This window comes from Chelonia mydas, chromosome 27, assembly GCF_015237465.2.
Source record: "Chelonia mydas isolate rCheMyd1 chromosome 27, rCheMyd1.pri.v2, whole genome shotgun sequence".
Classification (NCBI taxonomy): domain Eukaryota; kingdom Metazoa; phylum Chordata; order Testudines; family Cheloniidae; genus Chelonia; species Chelonia mydas.
Window position 1 is genome coordinate 7,591,817 of NC_057860.1, and position 21,679 is coordinate 7,613,495.

The window sequence follows — 21,679 nt, forward strand, 5'->3', positions numbered from 1 at the left end:
TATTGGAGATGGTCAATAGCCAGTATAAATTGTGGGTTTGAGTTCCCAGCCCTCACTTGCTCTTCAGTTGCCTATGATGTAACATATGGCTGCATATATTTGTTGACTAATACTTAGAAGTAAAGAGTCAATACTAGCTACATTACTATTAGATGGAGGGGGTTTGGTGATTTCCTCCAATCCTCCCCACTCCTATTCTCCATCCATTAAATTGTAGTTTAAATAAATTACCAAAATAATTGAAACTAACTGGATTATATTGCTTTATTTTGACCAAAAATGCAGAATTTTGCAGAATTTTAAAATATTGTGTGCAGAATTTTTAATATTTTGGTGCAGAAATTTTAATTTTTTAATTTTTTTTAATTTTTTCCCCCAGGAGTAATATTATGATTGATAACGTGATAGAAATAACCATGTACAAAGAACTAGGAGTACTTGTGGCACCTTAGAGACTAACAAATTTATTTGGGCATAAGCTTTCATGAGCTAAAACCCTCTTCATCAGGTTCATGGAGTGGAAAATACAGTAGGAAGATTTTATTTATATATATATACACACACACACACACACACAGAGAATATGAAAAGATGGGGGTTGCCATAACAACTCTAATGAGACAAGTCAATTAAGGTGGGCTATTATCAAGAGGAGGAAAAAAAACTTATGTAGTGATAATCGGAATGGCCCATTTCAAACAGTTGGCAAGAAGGTGTGAGTAACAGTAGGGGGGAAAAATTAGCATGGGGAAATAGTTTTTAGTTGGTGAAATGACCCATCCACTCCCAGTATTTATTCAAGCCTAATTTGATGGTGTCCAGTTTGCAAATTAATTCCAATTCTGCAGTTTCTCGTTGGAGTCCGTTTCTGAAGTTTTTTTCTTGAAGAATTGCAACTTTAAGATCTGTAATCGAGTGTCCAGGGAGGTTGAAGTCTCTAAGGTGCCACAAGTACTCCTCATTCTTTTTACTGATACGGACTAACACGGCTACCACTCTGAAACCTGTAACCATGTACAGTTATCGTTAGCAAAGGTTCCCTGACCGGTAAGGCTGTTTCCCTTCCCCCAAGAACCATTCTATGAAACCATGGTTTTCGTTTCTTTTTAGACTGATTTTTCAGGCTGAGGGTAGTCTATAATGGCCTTTCTTAAAAGGAAAAAAATCCTTGTCTATATTGGTCATGGAATCAGTAATGTGGACAGGCCCTTCTTGTTGACAAGAGTACAGTGCTTTTGACATAACCTTTAAGACAGGTGGGGAACCTGCAGCCCGCAGGTTGGATCCAGCCCACTGCTTCATTTCATCCGACCCGCGGCAAGTCTCCACACTGTGAGCTGGAAGCCCCAAGCCTCGGCGCCCCCTTGCAGGGTTGCAGCCGCAAGCGCCGGCTCGCCCTGCTGTGGGGGGAATCTAGGTTGCCAGGCCATTAAAAGTCCAGTTGGCTCCTGGAAGTGACTGGCATGTCCCTGCGGCCCCTGGGAGCAGGGGCAATCAGGGAAGCTCCGTGTGCTGCCCCAGCTCCCAGTGGCCAGGAACCGCAACCAATGGGAGCTTGCAGATGTGGGTAGCATGGTCCGTGCAGAGCCCCCTGACCCCTTCGCCTAGATATTTGATTTAGCTGTTGTGCAACATTCAGACTCTGAATAAGCTTTTCTGGGTGAAAAGGTGGGCTTGGCATGAGAAGTCTTCAAATACTTTCCCCTGGATGAAAAAGCATTTGTCTCTTCTTTGAAGAAGCTCTCTCAGTGCACAGCAGCTGATATAGTTTTGGAGTTCTTCTCTGAGATTTATAACAACATTTGTGGGTAAGAAGAGAGAATAACGGGAACCAGCTCTTGGGCTCTGTCTACCCTAGCAAACTCTTCTCAAACTCTGGGTCGGGACCCCAAAGTGGGTCACAACCCCTTTTTAATGGGGTCACCAGGGTTGGTGTTAGACTTGCTGGGGCCTGGGACTGAAGCCAGAGCCCCACCTGAGGGCTTCAGCTGTGGGTAGTGGGGGCTCAGGTTTACAGAACCCCCCCGCCTGGGGCTGAAGCCCTTGGCCTTCAGCTTTGGACCCCCTATGCGAGGCAGTGGGGCTCAGGCTTTGGCTTTGGCCCTCCCACCCAGGACAGCAGGGCTCGGACGGGCTCAGGCTTCAGTCCCACCTCCTAGGATCATGTAGTAATTTTTGTTGTCAAAAAGGGGTCGTGGTGCAATGAAGTTTGAGAACTCTTGGTCTACTCTATGGGAAAGTGTTACAATAAACTATTGGCTGGAACGCTTGGAACCTGCAACCCCTGTATCGTGCCCTGTGTCCATGCAGATCAGCTGTCTGAATCATTTAAATGTTGGTTGCAGCCACGGTGGTGAGATCTCTACCTCTGGTCTGGATGAACAGGTGCCACCTAAAAAGGCTTATCCCTATTGTAGATGAGAAACTGCAAACAGTTCAGCTGCACTAGTCCAGCCAGTTCTAAAGCCAATGGAGTAGCTTTTGTTGGGTAAATACCCCAAAGCACCTGCTTGCAGCAGTTTTGTGCCCTGTGGATTGGTGCTTTGTATCTCCCAGTAACCACTGATACAACCACAATTGTCAGGTGTGCTTCGGGGGAAGCACCAAAATGGTTCTGTCGAGGCCCTGCTGCAGTTTGGGCATGCTGAATTGTTGCACTAGTCTTGGTAACAACTGCCTTAAAGTGTTCAATGACCGTGTTAGTTTCCTTGCTTTGTTTCTGCAAGGTGAACTATCACCACAATAATTGCTCACACTCGTTGGCAGTCTGAGGCCAAAGACCAGTTAAATTTGTTTTGTAAAACCTACTGTGTTACAGCATGGTGGTTCTTTTCCTCTCTCACGCTAATCCGTAGAGCAACATGTGAGTCACCAATCTGACTAAAAGAAAAGGAGGACTTGTGGCACCTTAGAGACTAACCAATTTATTTGAGCATAAGCTTTCGTGAGCTACAGCTCACTGTCATCCATTCATGGCTTCAGGCCATAAAACTTGCTTCTTTTTGATTACAGAATGACTGTCATTGTACAGTATGAGCTCCACTAACTCACTCTACAGTCCTGCTGTTCCAATCCTGGGCCGCTAACCAGCAGCGGTGGTTGGCTGAACTGGTGTGTGGTATCAGTTTTATAATGGAGATGTGACATAACTGTAACACAACCAAAAATCACTCGCTTACGACCTATGCCAGACTTGGGCAAGGTTATAACTCTCAGATAAGAGCAGGTTGCCAGAAGTATGCTGACTTAACACTCTTCTATAATCACTTATGTAGCATCAAAGGTAAGCAAGGTCTAAATAGATGTGACCTGTTGTCATTCAGATATAGGCATTTGATTGAATAAAGGAGGAGGCACAGCAGGTAACCAGAGGAAAATGGAACTCTGGTGCGGCTCTAACTTACGCAAGGGGCCACGTCTGCCCCGTGCACAATCCAGAAGGTGCAGCGGTGACTTGAAGGTCTCTGGGTTGTGCCTTCTGTGTTGAGCCTCCTGAAAGGTGCAAAACAAAATTTGAACTGGTTCAGGATAAAATAAAAGTTGATCACTTCAGGCAAACTTTGTGACTAAACTTCTCTTGGATGTAGAGCAATACTATTGTGAACTGGGCTTTTAAACTGAAAAATAAATAATGTACTTGCAGTGTAGCAATCAAACCAAGACACTCAATCAAACATGGCTTTCACAAGGATTTAAAAATTGTTGAGTTTTAAATGTATTGTAGGAGTCTACAGGTGAAAGATTAGCAATCTCATATAGAAATTTCCTGTATAATAATCTACATAGTTATTCAAAACTCTACTGCATAGGCTGTAAATAGATTCCCTATGGTTAATAAAATAACAGTTGGTGCCTATTAGAGTTGTAGAGTTTAAAGGCAGACGGGACTACCAGATCATCTAGTCTGGCCACCTATATAGCACAGGTCACCAGCACCACCCAATACCCACACGCTAAACCCAACAACTGAAATTAGACCAAAGTATTACAGCCCAGAGGAGACTCCGTTTATGTGTCACAGGCAAAGAAGGTGCACAAGTACCTGAGGCCCCTGCAATGGCAGGGAAATGATTATGTAAGAAATGTTACTTGCCAGGATTATCTAGACCTGCTCCCATACAGTACCGAGGAAGGCAAAAAACCCCACGTCAGATTGGCAGTGACCTTGGAGAGAAAATTACTTCCTGACCCCACACATGATAATCAGTTAGACCCTGAGCTTGTGAGCAAGAACCAGCCAGCGAAGCACCTGAGACAGAAGATGCTTTGTGACACCTTAGCCCTGGCCCTCCCCATCCAGTGTCAGCAATGTGTGACGTAGCTATGCCGACAAAACTCTGTAGTGTAGTCCTGGCCTACCTGTTGAGAGGACAACTAGAGGAACCCACCATCTCTGGCACAGTAAATACATCATTTAAGTAGTGGCTGCAACCTGTGTAACACTATTAATATTACATCTAGAATGCCCTTTGCGTGCACATAGGACACTTCGAAATTAGAAGGGAAATCAGTTTTCACTTGTGTAAAACAAAAAATGTTTAGAACTTATTTCCAGGCTGTTCTGGCTTCTACCTATTACTCCTCAGTCTCTCTCAACCAGGTTAGTGGAGGCATGCAGCACAGACAAAACTGACCGTGAGAGTGGCTCAAAACAGAAAACTTCAAGAAAATGGCACAGATTTTCCTCCACTAAGTGTTCTAAAATTGCACTAATGTTTCTTACCAGGTTAAATAAAAGGAAAGCTAATATTTCACTTTTAAACAGGAAAAGTACTAATCACTTGAGGTATTCTGATCTCTGCTATTACTTACTTTAAAAAACAAAGAAACAAACAAAAAAACCCAAAGGACTATTGATAATGATAAGGTTTAGGGATGATAACTGTGTGACTGTTCAGCAATAGATGAACAAACTACTCAGTCTGTGTTCAAATGAATAAGTGCAATCTTTGTGATATACAGCAATTCCCTAGACATCTCACTGCAGTTTGTGCATTCCTATATAAAATCTCAGTGCTCCAACCAATGGAAGTAAGACATTGTTTTTCACACACCAACAATGGATCATGTTCGTCTTAGCTCACTGTGGAATGTGTGCAGCTGTACTCTCACAGAAAATGCCATTCTGCTATCATGTGCAGTTGACAGTTAGCAATCATACAGTGTTTGATGTTGGCATTGGCATGATCTCTAAGCTGTCTCAGTGTAGTATGTGATGAACTAATCAGCTGTTGGTAAAAACCCACAGAATTGCACTAGTTTGTTTATAACTTAATTAATATGTACTAGGTTCAGATTAACTTTCTTTGTTCAGTATTTATTAATTTAATATAAGAGCTTCAAACAGAAGAACACATTTAGGTTGCTCAGGTTTCAGAGTAGCAGCCGTGTTAGTCTGTATCCGCAAAAAGAAAAGGAGGACTTGTGGCACCTTAGAGACTAACCAATTTATTTGAGCATAAGCTTTCGTGAGCTACAGCTCACTTCATCGGATGCATTCAGTGGAAAATACAGTGGGGAGATTTATATACACAGAGAACATGAAACAATGGGTGTTACCATACACACTGTAAAGAGAGTGATCAGGTAAGGTGAGCTCTTACCAGCAGGAGAGCGGCGGGGTGGGGTGTGGGGGGGGGACCTTTTGTAGTGATAATCAAGGTGGGCCATTTCCAGCCGTTGACAAGAACGTCTGAGGAACAGCGCGGGGAGGGGGAATAAACATGGGGAAATAGTTTTACTTTGTGTAATGACCCATCCACTCCCAGTCTTTATTCAAGCCTAAGTTAACTGTATCCAGTTTGCAAATTAATTCCAATTCAGCAGTCTCTCACTGGAGTCTGTTTTTGAAGTTTTTTTGTTGAAGAATTGCCACTTTTAGGTCTGTAATCGAGTGACCAGAGAGATTGAAGTGTTCTCCAACTGGTTTTTGAATGTTATAGTTCTTGACGTCTGATTTGTGTCCATTTATTCTTTTACGTAGAGACTGTCCAGTTTGGCCAATGTACATGGCAGAGGGGCATTGCTGGCACATGATGGCATATATCACATTGGTAGATGTGCAGGTGAACGAGCCTCTGATAGTGTGGCTGATGTGATTAGGCCCTATGATGGTGTCCCCTGAATAGATATGTGGACACAGTTGGCAACAGTCTTTGCTGCAAGGATAGGTTCCTGGTTTAGTGGTTCTGTTGTGTGGTGTGTGGTTGCTGGTGAGTATTTGCTTCAGGTTGCGGGGCTGTCTGTAAGCAAGGACTGGCCTATCTCCCAAGATCTGTGAGAGTGATGGGTCGTCCTTCAGGATAGGTTGTAGATCCTTGATGATGCGTTGGAGAGGTTTTAGTTGGGGGCTGAAGGTGATGGCTAGTGGCGTTGTTATTTTCTTTGTTGGGCCTGTCCTATAGTAGGTAACTTCTGGATTGCTCAGTGTCACTGTAGGGTCCTGAGTATGTTCTTATCCTTTGCTTTAGATATATAATTTTTGGTAGTAACTTCTTACAGCAATACTCAATCATGTATAGATCACAGTCCCACTTCCACTCATCTGTGGAAAAGACTCCACTTAAGTTTAGTGAGAACTGGATCTGGTTCATAGACAGTTGTACATTACAGCAACAGCCACTGGGGGGTGGGGAGAACATGACAGTTGTATCTCTAATATTAGAGAAATACTTGTGCCAAGTTAGAACATTAGGCCTCTTTACATAGTTTTAAAGTATAGTGAAGTCTGCACTATGGACCCACCCCTTTATATGTATGTATCTCTCTCTGGCAGTCATTTTAAAATTATTCTTAAGGTTTTTAATATTGTGTGGCCTTTCAAGATTGAACATTTACTAGGCAATTTAATTTTGCTGCGTCTTTGGCAATGGAAGCCGGTCCTTGGTATTTCCTGTGTTTAATGTGGATTTAAAAAAAAGTTTTTTCCCTTTGAATTTAAAATCACATGTATCCATTTACACACATCAGAAAATGTATTTTTCTCTTCTACAGGCTGCTATATGGCAAGCACTTAATCATTATGCTTATCGAGATGCAGTGTTTCTGGCAGAAAGACTATATGCAGAAGGTATGTGCCTCACTAATATTGAATTCATGGTTTAAGTTTGCTTAGGATGTTTAGGACTTCTGTTCTTTTTTTCACTTGGATAATAAAAGTTTTTGTTTCTACTCTAAAACCTCCCCTGCAATTGAAGAGACACAGTCAAGATAAAAATCAAATGTTACTTGTAACAATATCAGGTATTACCTAAACTTACTATAAGAGTAGAGGAAAAACAATTTTTTTTTTTTTTATCATTTCAATTTGCTATACGCCCTGGACTACTCTGGGTTTCACTGTTCTCCCCTGTACTATATTAGTTTACCGTGTTTGTGTTGGTCTTTCATATAGCGACAGGGTAGGAACTTTTTTTAAAATGTGACTTTAAAAAATCTCTGTTTGGCGGGGTAGATATGGTTTTAATGTAACTGAATAGATTTCAGGTAGATGGTGCCCCTTCAGAATGGCTTGTTTGACAAATACTTCTATAGTGACACCAACTTGAAACCTTCACTTCTTTTATTTAAAAAAGAAGAAGAAGATACCTTCATGACCTTTATTTGCCAAGCTTGCTTCTGGCTGCAACTTTGTATTTACATACCTTTTTTTTTTTTTTTTTTTTTTTTAATTCTTGGATCACTATGCTATTTTTGTTTAGCCCAGATTCAGTTTCCAATTGCAGCTCCTCGCTTCTTGCTGGACATAGAGGCTTTCATAATCAATGTTGCCACACAAATTGGTCAGCAAAAAACAATGAGTGTTCTGGCTTATGCTCTTTCTCTGAGCTCAAACATATCGCCTTTGCCATATGTTTAAACTTCTCTGAATCAAGGAGCTGCTGTCCAAAAATTTCTTTTGAGTCTTGGTCTCCAGCATAGCAGCACAATGCTTTCCTACAAACACATGTGCTGGCCTGTATCTTGTTACATAACAAACTATTAAATAACTGAATTTGGCTGACCATGGTGTGTGTTTATTTTATTAGTTAATAATTTTTAAATTATTTGGATTTATACACAAAACTTTTTAAAAGTTGCTGAAAGGATTCCAAGGATAATCAGTTTGCCAAGATAGCAAGCTAGTTTGCACTAAACTTACTGAGTTCCGTAAAAAATGGGACTTGTCTGGGCTTCATTTCTTTCTGGCTTCTACTTAAGCGTTCCTTTCCTTTGCTGAGAAATGTGCATATATGTTTACTTTAAATGCACAGCTTACATATATTGTTGAAAAGTCAAGTGAGTTAGGTGCTTTTGAAAACTTTACCTACAGACTGTATCTCCTCTCTCTCTCTCCCCATTATTCATCTCCTCATATAGTTTATTCAATATACGGCTACATATATTACACACAAATACAATGTTAAAAGAACATTAAGGTTGCAAAGTCAAGAACTCAAAAGGCAGGAAATCCCAGAGTTAAGGTTGCCTGTATAACTTAATTTACCCCCTTGTGTGTATATATTATGAAGCAGTCCTTCGTTACATGACTGCATACTATTTTTTCCACATTACCGCAGCCTCATTCAGTGCATAGGATGTATCTGTCCTGGAATGAATCAGGGTTGTGTTGTGAAGGAGGCTGTTGTTCGTCAGACCACTGCTTCATTTGCTGCAGGATTTGGAAGGTCTGTAGTGAGGGAGGTAGGGGATTGCAAGAAGAGAAAGGATGGCCTCATGGTTAAGGTGGTTGAACGCTGCCCTGGAAAACTGGATTCTATCCCTGCTTCTGCCACAGAGTTCCTGAGAGATGCTGGGCAAGTCACTTAAATCAAACTTTTTATAGGTGATCATTAATTTTGTATTCCTTATTTTCTGGGTGCCCATCTTGATATTCTGGGGTCTGATTTGCAGGAGTCCTGAGCACTCCCAGCTGCAACTGAAGGTAGTAGGAGTTGTGATTTGAACATATAAAGTGCTATGTAATGCAAAGTACTCTGGAAAAATTGTGTCCTAGGCCGCTCACATTGGATACACAAAATTAATGGAAATATGGGACCTTAATTTCTCAGTGCCTCAGTTTTCCCACATAAATTATAGTACTCTGCAGTGGTGGAAGAAGGAGGATAAGAGTACCTGAGAATCAAGAGGACTTGTGGTATCACTTCATAAGTGTGCCTGACTTAGGCTATAATTCTTTAACCTCTGTTCTGAATAGAATCAATTTAAATTAAAAAGCAAAGATCCATTGGGTATGAATACTGAGACTTGTAAAATGGAGTATGAGAAGCTTTGTTATAGGCAATAACCTGATCAGTAACTGTTTAAACCTGTGAAATTGAGCAGTGAAACTTCCTAAGGGTTTGAAATGGTGAATGTACTGAATTGGCTTGAAAGCAGGAATGAGAATGACGTTCTTGCTTTGTAACCTGAAAGACCTGTGCCTAAAATTCTACTTCCTAAAACTTGGCCGGAAAAAATATTAGCGCCTAAAATATGTAGGGCAAGGTGCATACCACACTTGTCTGTTCTAGTTTTATAAACTACTTGCTCAGCTTAAATGTGAAACTTAATTTTTGCTGCCTCCCCTCATGGTCCTGAAAAATGTTTTCTACTCCTCCTATTCTGATGTGCTGAGCAGACCATGATAGGTGTAAGAGATTATTCTAGGCAGAAGACAGATATTTAGAAGCCAAAATTGAGTGTAGCTTACAGCAGAACATAAAATGCAACAGACACACACTCATCTGGATTTCTGTTCCTTCAGTATAATGCAGTCAGACCTGGTGTGACTCTCCAATGCCGTGCAGATAGCACTCAGCTGCACAATGAATCTCCTTATTTAACTTGGTCCATTCTTCTAAGGACAACTCAAATTTCCTGCTCCACTCTTTCATGCTTCTTTCTCCTCCATGACCTCCTATAAGCCCTTCTCCTTCCTCGCTTCCTACCATTTCATACCTATTTTCTCTTAAACAAAATAATGACAAGAGGAGATGAATAAATCTTTGTTTTAATCTGTTGCCTAAATTTTCTTTAATATTAAGAACAAAGTTGCATATGCACATCAAATAAATGGTTGTCTGGCTGTTGCTGCTTTCCATACTTCATGGTAACTTTTGGTTCTTCATAAGATGCAAAGTTTCCAGATTACTTTTGTCAGTCTGTCCTTTGTTCAAGTGGTTTACAATGAGGCAACAGCATCAGCCAATTTTGGGGGAGGGAAAGATTCCTTCTTGCTAAAGATTTTCTTTTAAAGTCCAAATTTTTTGAGTTGATAGCAAGTGACGTCTTGACATCCTTGAAGTTCTCTCTGTTGTAAATGATCCTTCTAAAAACTGTCAGTCCTAATCCCCTTCTTTATTACAAATGTCTCTTTGGATCCTCTCTTTGTAGCCACAATTCTTGCAACGTGTAAATACTTTGTGACAGAAATGAAAATATAATTTAATTAAGGTCCTTTGAAACTGTACTAAAACAAATTTAAAAGTGGCTGTTGTGAGCTCAGTCTGACTTACTGAAGGGTGGATGTGTAATCCTTAACCAAAGAATTGTACTAGACCCAAATAGTACTACAAAGTCACATTTTTCAAAAGCACCCAAGTCCCATTGAATTGCTCACCTTGTTTTAAGATGCATCTAGATATGGATGGCAAAGTATTACTAATAAGTACTTTTGTGATGGTGTTATCTTCCTGGTCCTTGACTTACTATGTTCAAGAAGCTGTTGCAATAATTCTGTTCCAGTAGAAATGACGGTTTCACTTTATTTCTGCAAGTACGTTTGTTAAGAAAGATAGTGAATCATTTGTTAGATGTGGGGGCCAAAATGGTTGGTGTTCATTCACTACAGTAGATAGGGGCAACCATGATTACTACAAGATCTTGGGATCCTGAAATCTCTTATGTTGTGGCTAGTAAAGGAAATACACTTGATTACTTTAATCTGTCCTTTTTTCCCCCCTCACAGAAGGAATCACGTTATTTGTGCATCCTGTTGCCAGCAGTCCTATGGAGCTCAACCACTTGTACCAAAATATTAAATGATCAAAGGATAACAACTTTTGTTTTGTTTGTTTAGTACACTCAGAGGAAGCACTGTTTTTGCTGGCAACATGTTACTATCGCTCAGGAAAGGCATATAAAGCATACAGGCTCCTAAAGGGACATAGCTGTACCACCCCACAATGTAAATATCTGCTGGCAAAGTGTTGTGTCGACCTCAGCAAGTAAGTCATCAGTTTCTATTGTATTGCAGTATTTTGGTAGTTTTTTAGGAAACTGTTACATAAACTGGTAATTCTTTCAGCTCTCAGGATTATCACAAGTGGAATTCATTTTGCTTTCAGATTTGGACCTAAAGAACAATAGCCCATATTGCAGAAACTGCTAAAAGGTATTGAGTTCTTTACAAAGGAGTTGTGAAACTGTGAAAAGTCACTTATGAAGCCAGTTTGGGACTGTGCTCTTCAGTGCATCCATCTCAGTTTGTTGTAGCTCGTTTCTTAAACTGCTGCTAAAGTGAATCTAGAATTTAAAGAAAACCCAACCCTTAAAACAGTAAATCTGTCACCGTTCACCAAGTTGGTGCAGATGGAAGAAGATAGAACCTTGAGTTCACCCAAGCCTTATGCACCACTTAAGTCTTCAAAATAGACATTAAGTGGTGTATTGGCCTTGAGCTGGCTCTCTACAGATGAATGTAGCCCATTTAGAGTTAATTTTTATAATAAGATGGGTCTAGAGACTGGTAAGGCTACAGACTTTATTGGGGAGAAAGTAAATGCCTTCTATGTCCCCTTAGCCATTCACATCTAGGCAGGCCTTTCAAACTACTGGGGAATCCAACATGTATGTGGGATACAGCATATGACAAAGACCCAACGTGGGGGTGGCGGAGAAGAGATAATGTTCGTGCAGGGAACTTAAAATGCTGTGGGATTCCTTCCTTTTAGAGTAAGCAACTGTATAACCTCAGACTCACGACTTTGCATTTCTGATTAATTTTCAACAATAAAAATAAGAGGACACCAAATATGTGTGGAACACAGGGAACTTTGACTGAAATAAGGGACCTCCCTCAAAATGAGGGGTAGTCAAAATATGCTTCTAGTTGTTGATTCAGATCTGGTCCGGATCAATGATGATCCATATTTATCTGTTTGCTGTTCCAGTGGAATGAGTTTTATTGTTGCAATCAAGATCTTTCCTCTCCTCATCACAAAATCAGCATTGCAACTGGCACCCTGAATGGTAGTTTCAGCAGAGTGGCTACCAATCAAGTAGATTCTTGCTTATTGTCTATTCCCCTATTTATCTTCTGCCTGCTCTGTGAGCAGTGTCTCTTAGACTGAAAGTTTCTTTTCATATTTGAATTGGATTCCTCTTAAGACTAAAAAGTCAACTGTAAAGGGGAATGAGAATCCCTACAATAATGTGAAGAAAGCTGCCATGTCTTGCTTATAGGGTAGCATAGCAATCTGGGTTCGGTAGCAGGCAGGGCTGTTTTTTGAAAAACAACTTGTTGGAGGCTGTGACAGAAAATTAGAGCATGTTACAAGGGTAGAATATTAACATAGATTTTAGAGGGAGCTGTCCTCTGGAAGGTATGCCTCTGTAGGAAACTGGACTTGTGCTTAAACTTCATGTTTGTAACTTTGTTTTTTTTATATGTCCTGTCATGTAATGTGACTCTTAAAATACTGACCAACTAATATGGCTGTTTAAAAATTAGACCTTCATCCCTTCACAAAAGAAAGCCAGACTTAACAGTTGCAGCTCGTACTAGATTCTGCAGACCAAAGGAAAGAGTGACTTCCAGAATTGAGGGCCCTCCATAAAAATGCTCTGCCTTCTGTGCCCTCCCTGAGCTTGACCCTGGGGACTGGACAGACAGCAAGAGTATTTCAGCTGAACATAGTTACCACAATGGGTCCTAGGAAATAAGGCGGTCTTGGACAGAACAAATCCTAGAGGCTGTTTTTATGGGTGCATAGAAAATTCTCTACTTCTGCTAAATAACAGGCTATAAAGCACAAGCTTATCTTCCATTGTAGTGCAATCAGTAGGCTGAACTTGATACATTTGTTTCCTGGGTTCTATCATGCTATATGTTTTTCGAGGGACGAAGCTCATCTCTTGGGATCCCACCCACATTGTGTAACCAAGCTGCATGAAAGATGTTTTGTGGAGGGACCTGGGGAAAACTCTTGCCCATCAGCAATGGGCAAGTAAGTATGGGGGGAGGGAAATCAATGATGATTGCATTTTTGTTCTTGTTTAAGACTTTGACTTTGTTTGGTATAGTGCCACTTAAACACTTCTTGATGTGATACCTGCGGTAGTAAAGTGGAACATCTGATTGCCAAATGTTGTGTTGAAATAGAAATCAGTTTAATGCTCTTCTTGGAAGGGACCAATGTAAGCTGATTTGCTCTGTTTCTCCCCTGCCAGTCACAGCTGTATAAAGTTATATTCCGGTATAGCTTATTCCCATAAAGGAAGTGGAATAAGTATCTTAATAACGTAACTGCCTTTGCACTATGGTGATTGTATTACTTAAACTGTACTGGTTTAGGTAAAGCAGTACAATCTTTGGTGTGCAGACCAGCTCAAATGGATACTGTCAAGTCTGACCAGCCCCCTCTCAACCTGACGTGCAAAAAAAAAAAAGAAGTCGTGTCCCTTCCTTCCAATAAAATACTAGAGTTGTAGTGATGTTAAAACCCCTGCTTTTAGACTGCATAAACCAATCCATGGTAGATTGTACTGTTACGTGTATGTGCAGTACACTGTGCCAGGCCTTTGACACCCACCCTCTCCCCTCGTGTCAGTTCTGTCCTTGTAAGTAAGCAAGGCACCAAAATTCCAAGTCCACTGGACAGCCCCATGTTAAATCACAAGAATGGAGCTGCCAGAGACCATACAAGGTACATTGTAGCTGGGAGACCAAGCCAAATCCAGTTGTTTTCCTTGACACCTCTTTAAAGGTGCCTGACTTTCAGAGGGTAAGCGTTCTGCACTTAAACTGTTGCTGTCTCTATAAGGCAGAGGGTGCAATACTCTACATTTTGAGACTTGTTGTAAGGGAGGAGAGTGCCCAATTTGGAATTCATTAGTATTGACAACATATCTTGTTTTTGTTTACAGCAGGATAGAAATATTGGACTACCACCAATGTTGTGAGCCTTATAACCGCTTAATGCCTCTTTTTGTTTTGTTTTTTTTTAATAAGGCTGGCAGAAGGGGAGCAGATCTTATCTGGTGGAGTGTTAAATAAACAGAAAAGCCATGATGACGTTGTAACAGAGTTTGGTGACTCAGCATGCTTCACCCTCTCATTACTGGGACATGTATACTGGTAAGGTTTCCTTTTTTTTGATGATGGTTATTGAGTAATGGATTTTGATTGGGCTGAGGCAGTTCTTAGCCATGAAAATATTTCTGGCACAGCCCCACAGGTCACAACTGCTCTCCGGTTAAATATCTCCAACAATCCTGCAATCTCATCCACATGGCCAGATACCTGTCGAGCCCCTTTGTGACAGCAAGTGTAAGTGTTCGCTCAGATTGCAGGATCAAGGCCCAAATGATGCTAATCTATGGAGGAAGTCTGATGCCTTCCTCCTGTGTCTTGCCAGTTGCGTGAAAATACACATTAGCGTTTCCTGGAAGGTGTGTGGGTTTATTTTATTTTGTTTTGGATTTTTTGTGGGTGGTGAAATTGGCAATCCAGGAACCTGGTTTTGAGTTTTTTGGTGTTCATTCTCCCCAAAATATGTGTCCTATTGGTTGGAGAAATATTAGCCTTCTTTGGAGAGAGTTTTTGGGCAGCCACCTGTTGATCAATATATCACTACTGCCCACCCTTCACAAGTACTTCTGTATTGAATTGCTGTCTTCTCTGGAGGCTCTCTTCCAAATCTTTCATCCAATTAACTTTTAATGATTTTTTTCAGGAGAACTATGCATATTAATTTTGATTATACAATAATGCTTCGCTCTCCTGTAGTGTGCTTCATCCATAGACACAAAGGAGGATTCCAATAAATTTATTAAAATAAAAGAAATAGTAAAAAGAAAAACAAAAAACCCAAACCTTTGTACTTAGCAAGTCTTTACACAGTAAAAAGTCATTACAAATGTTAACTGGATACTTGTTTCACAGAGGGCCATAAAACTACTGGCTACCTCACAGGTGCATTGGGAGGGTTAGTATTTGTAAAACGTTTTGAGGGCCTCTGATGAAAGGCATTAAAGAAGGGTAAAATATTCTAAATATAGTGTGATGGGTTGCCCTCCTTCAAGATGCCACCTGATGTACTGAGATACCAGTGAGCCTGCCTGGGCCCCCTTTAACCTGTCTTGCTGACCCAGGCTCTTAAGCCTCCTCTAGCACACACTCAAGCAGGGCCACACCCAGCTGCAGAAAGACACAGACACTGAGATTAGCTCTGGGAAGACTCAGTTTAAGGGACTTGCCCCAGCACTCAGGTGCCCACCTCCCTTGGAGTGCAGACCAAAAGATATATTGTCTTGCACTGTGTAGAAAAGTTTGTACAGCGCAAGCTCATAAAAGTTCGCCCTCTCCCTCAATGTGAAGAGAGAGATGCACAACTTCTTCTCCCCCCCGCCCAGTTAGAAATTGCACAAACTGGGTTTAATAATAAACAAAACAAATTTATTAACTACAAAAGGCAGATTTTAAGTGATTATAAGGGATAGCAAACAAAACAAAACAGATTACTAAGCAAATAAAACAAAACACGCAAACTAAGCTTGATTCACTAAAGAAATTGGGTACAAATAGTAATTTCTCACCCTAAATGTTGTTTCAGGCAGATTGCAAAGGTTCTTGAAAGCCAGCTGCACTGGCCTGCAGCTTGAAACTTCAGGTATTATTACTCACAGGCTAGACGCCCTTCCAGCCTGGGCTCAACTCTTCTCTCCCAAGTTCAGTTCTTCTTTCCAGTGTTTCCCAGTGTCTCTTCGGGTGGGGAGGCAGGAGGAGAACCACAATGATGTCACTCCCCTGCCTTGTATAGCCTTTGTGTATGGTGGGAACCCTTTGTCTTCCAGTGGAAAAACATTGGCATTCTAAGATGGGGTCCAGTGCCAGGTGACTCAGTCACGTGTGTCTGCAGGGTTGTAGCAGCCATTACTCCAGGCTGTTTGGAGCATCCACAGGAAGACTAAGCTCTTTCACAGTCCATTGTCTCTGCTGATGGGCCATCAGCCCTGTCTGACTTTTTCATTGTTGTACCTTAAAGGCTAGTTGTGGGTGTCACCCAAAGTAGCATATTTGAAATACAGATATATGGTCAATATTCCTAGCTTCAGATACAAAAATGATACATGCATACACATTGGATAAACACATTCTGTAGATCACAGCCTTTTCAATGATGCCTCACATGACCCCTCTTGCATAAAACATATCTTAGCTGTGCCATATTCATATCACAATATTTCTATGAAGACTGTGGGGTGCAACGTCACACATAGTGCAGATGTTTAAAAACAAAAATATCTTTGTAAAATGCATTAGGCATATTTTGAATGCTCTTTGTTTTGGGGGGTGCAAGATCCTCTGCTACAATAGACTGTTGATTGCCCTACATACCAAACATCTTATAATTTCTTAGCTTAATTATAGTTAATAGCATTGCTGCAGTGTGACTGAGCACGCTTAAATGTTAATTTCAGGCTTCATTAGTATTGAACTTCTTCTCTTTTTGGTGTTTGCATTATTTGAAACTTAATATAACCTGGATTGTCAGCATGCTGCTTTCCCTAAGAGAACCAAAAAATCCAAATCCAAAACCCATATTCCTTTTAATATTCAAGCACAGCTTCAATAGTTACCAAGAAAAGAAAGAAACCTCAAAATAAGTTACTTTTTATAGCCCCCCAAAAATTAAGAATTCTTATCCAGCACAAAGTTACACTGAACTGGACACCAATATGCTGAATACAAATAATCATTGCGCAGCCTAAAATGGCTCAGAGGCTAGTAAACAGTCTGTTTATTTCTGTTTACCAAGAAGTGGAGAACACTCATTACAGCAAGATGCCGGTCTTCTACATGAGATCAAGTTGTACTTTCATCAACTCTTAAATCCTGTGATGGTTTTTGAGAGTTCATTACGAATTAAAATGACTAAACTGAAAACTTTCTCTAAATATTTCAGATGCAAAAATAATATTGAATTGCTTTTAAATTAACTGATTGTTTCTGTAGTCTGCAAAATGAGAATATAGCGGTAGCTCTAAAGAGGTTCTTGTTTCCTTCTCCCCTCACTTCTTTTTGAAAGTTATACTTAACATAAATGCTGTTTTAACTTTCCTTCAACTATTTGTTTTAATTCTCTTACAGCAAGACAGACCGGCTTGCCAAAGGATCTGAATGTTACCAAAAGAGCCTTAGTTTAAATCCTTTCCTCTGGTCCCCTTTTGAATCGCTATGTGAAATAGGTAGGTCTGCAGAACTCTTTCAGTGTGAAGAGATGTGCTTTTAAACAAAAATTGCCCTCTGGAGTTGGTATTTTCTCATGCAAATAATTGACTGAAAAGCTTCTTAAAATTTCTTTGATAGTGCCACAGGAACAATCCACATGTAAATATGTTGTAGGGCTGTTTAATTTTGGAGCTGCTCTTCTCTTCCTGACTGTCTGGCTTTTGTGACTTCTGAAAACGAGCTTTTGTGGGGAGGCGGGGGAAGGGAGGAGAGAGAGAGGCCTATACATGCCACGGGTTGACCTGCTGGCCGGGAAGCAAAGCGCACCAAATATATCGTCCCTTGAAGAGGAAAGATTGTGCTACGGTTCTACCTCTAAGAGCCTCTTTCCTGTCATAAGAGCTCCGCAGAACTTAAAGGAGAAACTTGCCCACATCTAAGAGCATACACTTTTTTTTTCTTTAAACCATTCTTTTTAATTCAGATTATTCCAAGACACATTTTTGGGTTAATCTCCAGCTTTTGTTGTGGATCTCTGATCAACTCAGATTTTTATGTTCTAAGAGAATTTTGTAGGGACCAGCTGCTAGATGAGTCTCTCCAATTCTCTTTGAGATGAGTGAACAGTGACGTGTCAGTAAGCCTTCCTACATTCTTGTCTGGATCTCTAGGAACTTTGTGCCTAGGATAAGAACATAAGAACGGCCAGACTGGATCAGACCAATGGTCAGTCTAGCCCAGTGTCCTGTCTTCCGACAGTGGCTATTGCCACATGAGTCAGACAGATTGAACAGAACAGAGCAATTATCAAGTGATCCATCCATCTATCCCCTGTCCTCCAGTCCTGGCTTCTGGCAGTCAGAGACTTATGGACACCCAGAGCATTTGGTTGCATCCCTGACCATCTTGGCTGCTAATCATTGATGGTCCTATCTTCCATGAATTTATCTAATTCTCCAGGGGATTAAATGAAATGGATAGAGGTGTAGAGTTATGTCTGACATCCAAAATAACTTGAGGTCCCTAGTGTAGTGCTTTAAAAACAAACACACAAAAACTTGCTCACTTTTCTTAAGATACCTAGTGTCCCTTCTGTTTTGCTTTTACCCAAGCACCAAATATATTTGGTAATGAATAACACTGGTTAAATCTTTCTTCACTCTTACAGGTGAGAAGCCAGACCCTGACCAAACATTTAAATTAACGTCTTTGCAGAACTTCAGCAGTTGCCTGCCCAACACTTGCACAACATTGGTGTCTAATCACAACATATCCCACAGACAGCCTGAGACTGTCCTTATGGAAACTCCACAAGACACAATTGTAAGTTTCACCCAAACCTCTGACCTTCAAAACAGTTGCCCCAGTTTGAATGAATGACTTAAGAAATACTTGCAAGTGAATGTTATAAAAAATGTCTTCCATTTCAGGAATTGAACAGACTCAACCTGGAATCCTCCAATTCAAAATATTCCTCCTTGAACACAGATTCCTCTATGTCTTACATTGACTCGGCTGTAATTTCACCAGATGCTGTCCCTCTTGGATCAGGAACTGCCATATTGTCTAAACAGGCTCAAAATAAACCAAAAACTGGTCGGAGTTTACTGGGAGGACCAGCTGCTCTGAGCCCATTGACACCAAGGTAAGACTAAGACTGGGAATTTAAAATCCTGCTTTGTGACCATTGCATTGCCACTGTTCCTTGTGTCTTTGGGCGGGAACCATGTCTTTCTCTATATATTGTATGGCACCAAGCATATTGACAGTACTCGGTAAATAATGCTGCTGGGGCAAAAGCCAAACCACTTACAAAAAGTAGCCATTCGTGTTTTAATAGTGGTAGTTTTTCATCCAAAAAAATCACTTTTAGAACAAACTTCAGTAACTAAGGGTATGTCTACACTACCCGCCGGATCGGCAGGTAGTGATTGATCTATCGGGGATTGATTTATCGCATCTAGTGTAGACACGATAAATCGATCCCTGATTGCTCCGCCGTCAACTACTGTACTCCACTGCGGTGAGAGGCGGAAGCAGAGTTGACGGGGGAGAGGCGGCAGTCGACCCCACGCCGTGAGGACCCCACGAGGTAAGTCGACCTAAGATACGTCGACTTCAGCTACGCTATTCTCGTAGCTGAAGTTGCGTATCTTAGGTCGATCCCCACCCCTAGTGTAGACCAGGCCTAATTAAATAAGCCACCGGTATTTTGTGACTTTAGAAAAATAGCATTTTGATTGTGTGTGTTGCTTAATACAACTTCTACGATAGAAAAATCACAAATAAAAGGATTGTGAATTTTTTTCTACTTTGAAACCAACAGTTAATAGGAAAAGCTGCATTAGGGATTTGTAATGCCTTTTGATTTGGAGGACAGTACCCCCCTTATAGCTTCATATGTTCTGTCTCATGATCGTGACTCTGCCATTTTCTTCCTTTTAAAAAACATTATTAAATAGTATTGCAGCAAAGCCTGTTGGCGCCCGCCGAGATCGGAACCCTCTTGTGCTAGCTACTGTATCTGCATAAGAGAACTTCCTTGTCCCCAAAAACTTGCAATTTAAATAGACAAGACAGAGAAAGGGTAGTAAAAAGGAAATAAGATTATCCCTAATTTATAGATGGTAATGGAGGCATAGAGAGACTTGCACAAAGGTTTACAAAGGAAGTTAGAGGCACAGCTGGAAATGGAACGCAGATCTTCTGACTCCCTGTGCTGCAACAAGATCAACATTCCTCTGAAATGTTTTTAGTATAATACGGCTTTTCAAGGATGCCCTGGTTCTGACATCTCCATCTCCTTCTTTTCTCAGTTTTGGAATTTTGCCACTAGAAACCCCTAGCCCTGGAGATGGATCATATTTACAAAACTACACTAATTCATCTTCTGTAATTGATGTGCCATCTACAGGAGCACCTTCAAAGAAGGTATCTTGCATTCAAGAATGTGTTTGCTGTTCTGTCTGAGCTTAAATACAAAGGAATGTAAAATTAAACTCTAGTGCAAGTGTATAACCATTGCAGATTAGCTCAGTTGCTCTGATAAGTTGGGTATTTTTTCCCCTTGCAGACTTTTTTGCATTTGAAATTACACTTTCTCCCTCAGCCAACCAATTATAACATCCTTCTAATTCGTGGAAATGTTTTCAGCGACTTCAGTGAGAATGAAAAATGTCTATATAAAAATGGATATATTAAATTAAAAAATTGCTTTTACTAAAATCACTTAAATTGTCAGTATTTGAATTTGGTGTGCTACCAAATACCTTTATTAAGGTCTGACATTTTTCTTTTTCTCAGTTACCAATTTGTGTCTTTCAGTTGATAACTAGAGCTGATCAGGAATTTTCCCACAAAACATTTTTGTCAGAAAATGCCAATTTATCTAAATCAAAACTCTTCACAGAAAAGGGTTGGTTTTGATTAACTTTTTCAGCTAACATAAAAATGGCCATACTGGGTCAGACCAGTGTCCGTCTAGCCCAGTATCCTGTCTCTGACAGTGGCCAGTGCCAGGTGCTTTAGAGGGAATGAACAGAACAGAACAGGACATTTATTGAGTGGTTTACTACCTGTTATCATGTCCCAGCTTCTGGCAATCAGAGATTTAGGGACGCCCAGAGCATGGGATTGCATCCCTTACCATCTTGGCTAAAAGCAATTGATGGCCCTATCCTCCATGAGCTTATCTAATTCTTTTTTTGACCCCGTTATAGTTTTGGCCTTCAACATCCCGTGGCAATGAGTTCCACAGGTTGACTGTGCCTTGTTTGAAGTACTTCCTTATGTTTGTTTTTAAGCCTGCTGCCTATTAATTTCATTGGGTGACCCCAGCTTCCTGTGTTATGTGAAGGGGTAAATAACATTTCCTTATTCACTTTCTCCACACCATTCATGATTTTATAGACCTCTGTTATATTCCCCCTTAGTTCTCTCTTTTTCTAGGATGAACAGTCCCAGTCTTTTTGATCTCTCCTCATATGGAAGCTGTTCCATACTACTAATCGTTTTGTGTTGCCCTCCTCTGTACCTTTTCTAATTCTAATCTATCTTTTTTGAGGCAAGCAGAATTTTGTGCAGTATTCACGCTGCGGGCATACTGTGGGTTTATCTAGAAAAGGTTTCAAAACAAATTCCGGTCTTCCAGTTCAAAATGACTTTTTTTCTTCTTCTTCAAAATTTAAGCTAATTATAATACCAAATAAATAATGATAAACATCAAAATGAAACACTTTGATCCTA

General features: G+C 40.6%; 1 protein-coding gene across 10 annotated transcripts in view; it reads left to right on the forward strand.

Annotated features, from left to right (window-relative positions):
- Window positions 1-21,679, forward strand: part of CDC27 (cell division cycle 27) — a 60,568-nt gene that overhangs the window by 4,243 nt on the left and 34,646 nt on the right. For 8 of the 10 annotated variants that reach the window (XM_037886753.2, XM_037886754.2, XM_037886751.2 and 5 more), the window contains exons 2-8: window positions 6,994-7,069; window positions 11,060-11,207; window positions 14,213-14,338; window positions 17,354-17,451; window positions 18,603-18,757; window positions 18,865-19,079; window positions 20,251-20,365. In XM_037886753.2, the coding sequence (XP_037742681.1) occupies window positions 6,994-7,069; window positions 11,060-11,207; window positions 14,213-14,338; window positions 17,354-17,451; window positions 18,603-18,757; window positions 18,865-19,079; window positions 20,251-20,365 (933 nt within the window). Of the gene's footprint in view, window positions 1-6,993; window positions 7,070-11,059; window positions 11,208-11,327; window positions 11,375-14,212; window positions 14,339-17,353; window positions 17,452-18,602; window positions 18,758-18,864; window positions 19,080-20,250; window positions 20,366-21,679 lie in introns of those variants that run through there. The other 2 variants (XM_037886755.2, XM_043536766.1) reach the window with 2 other exon arrangements.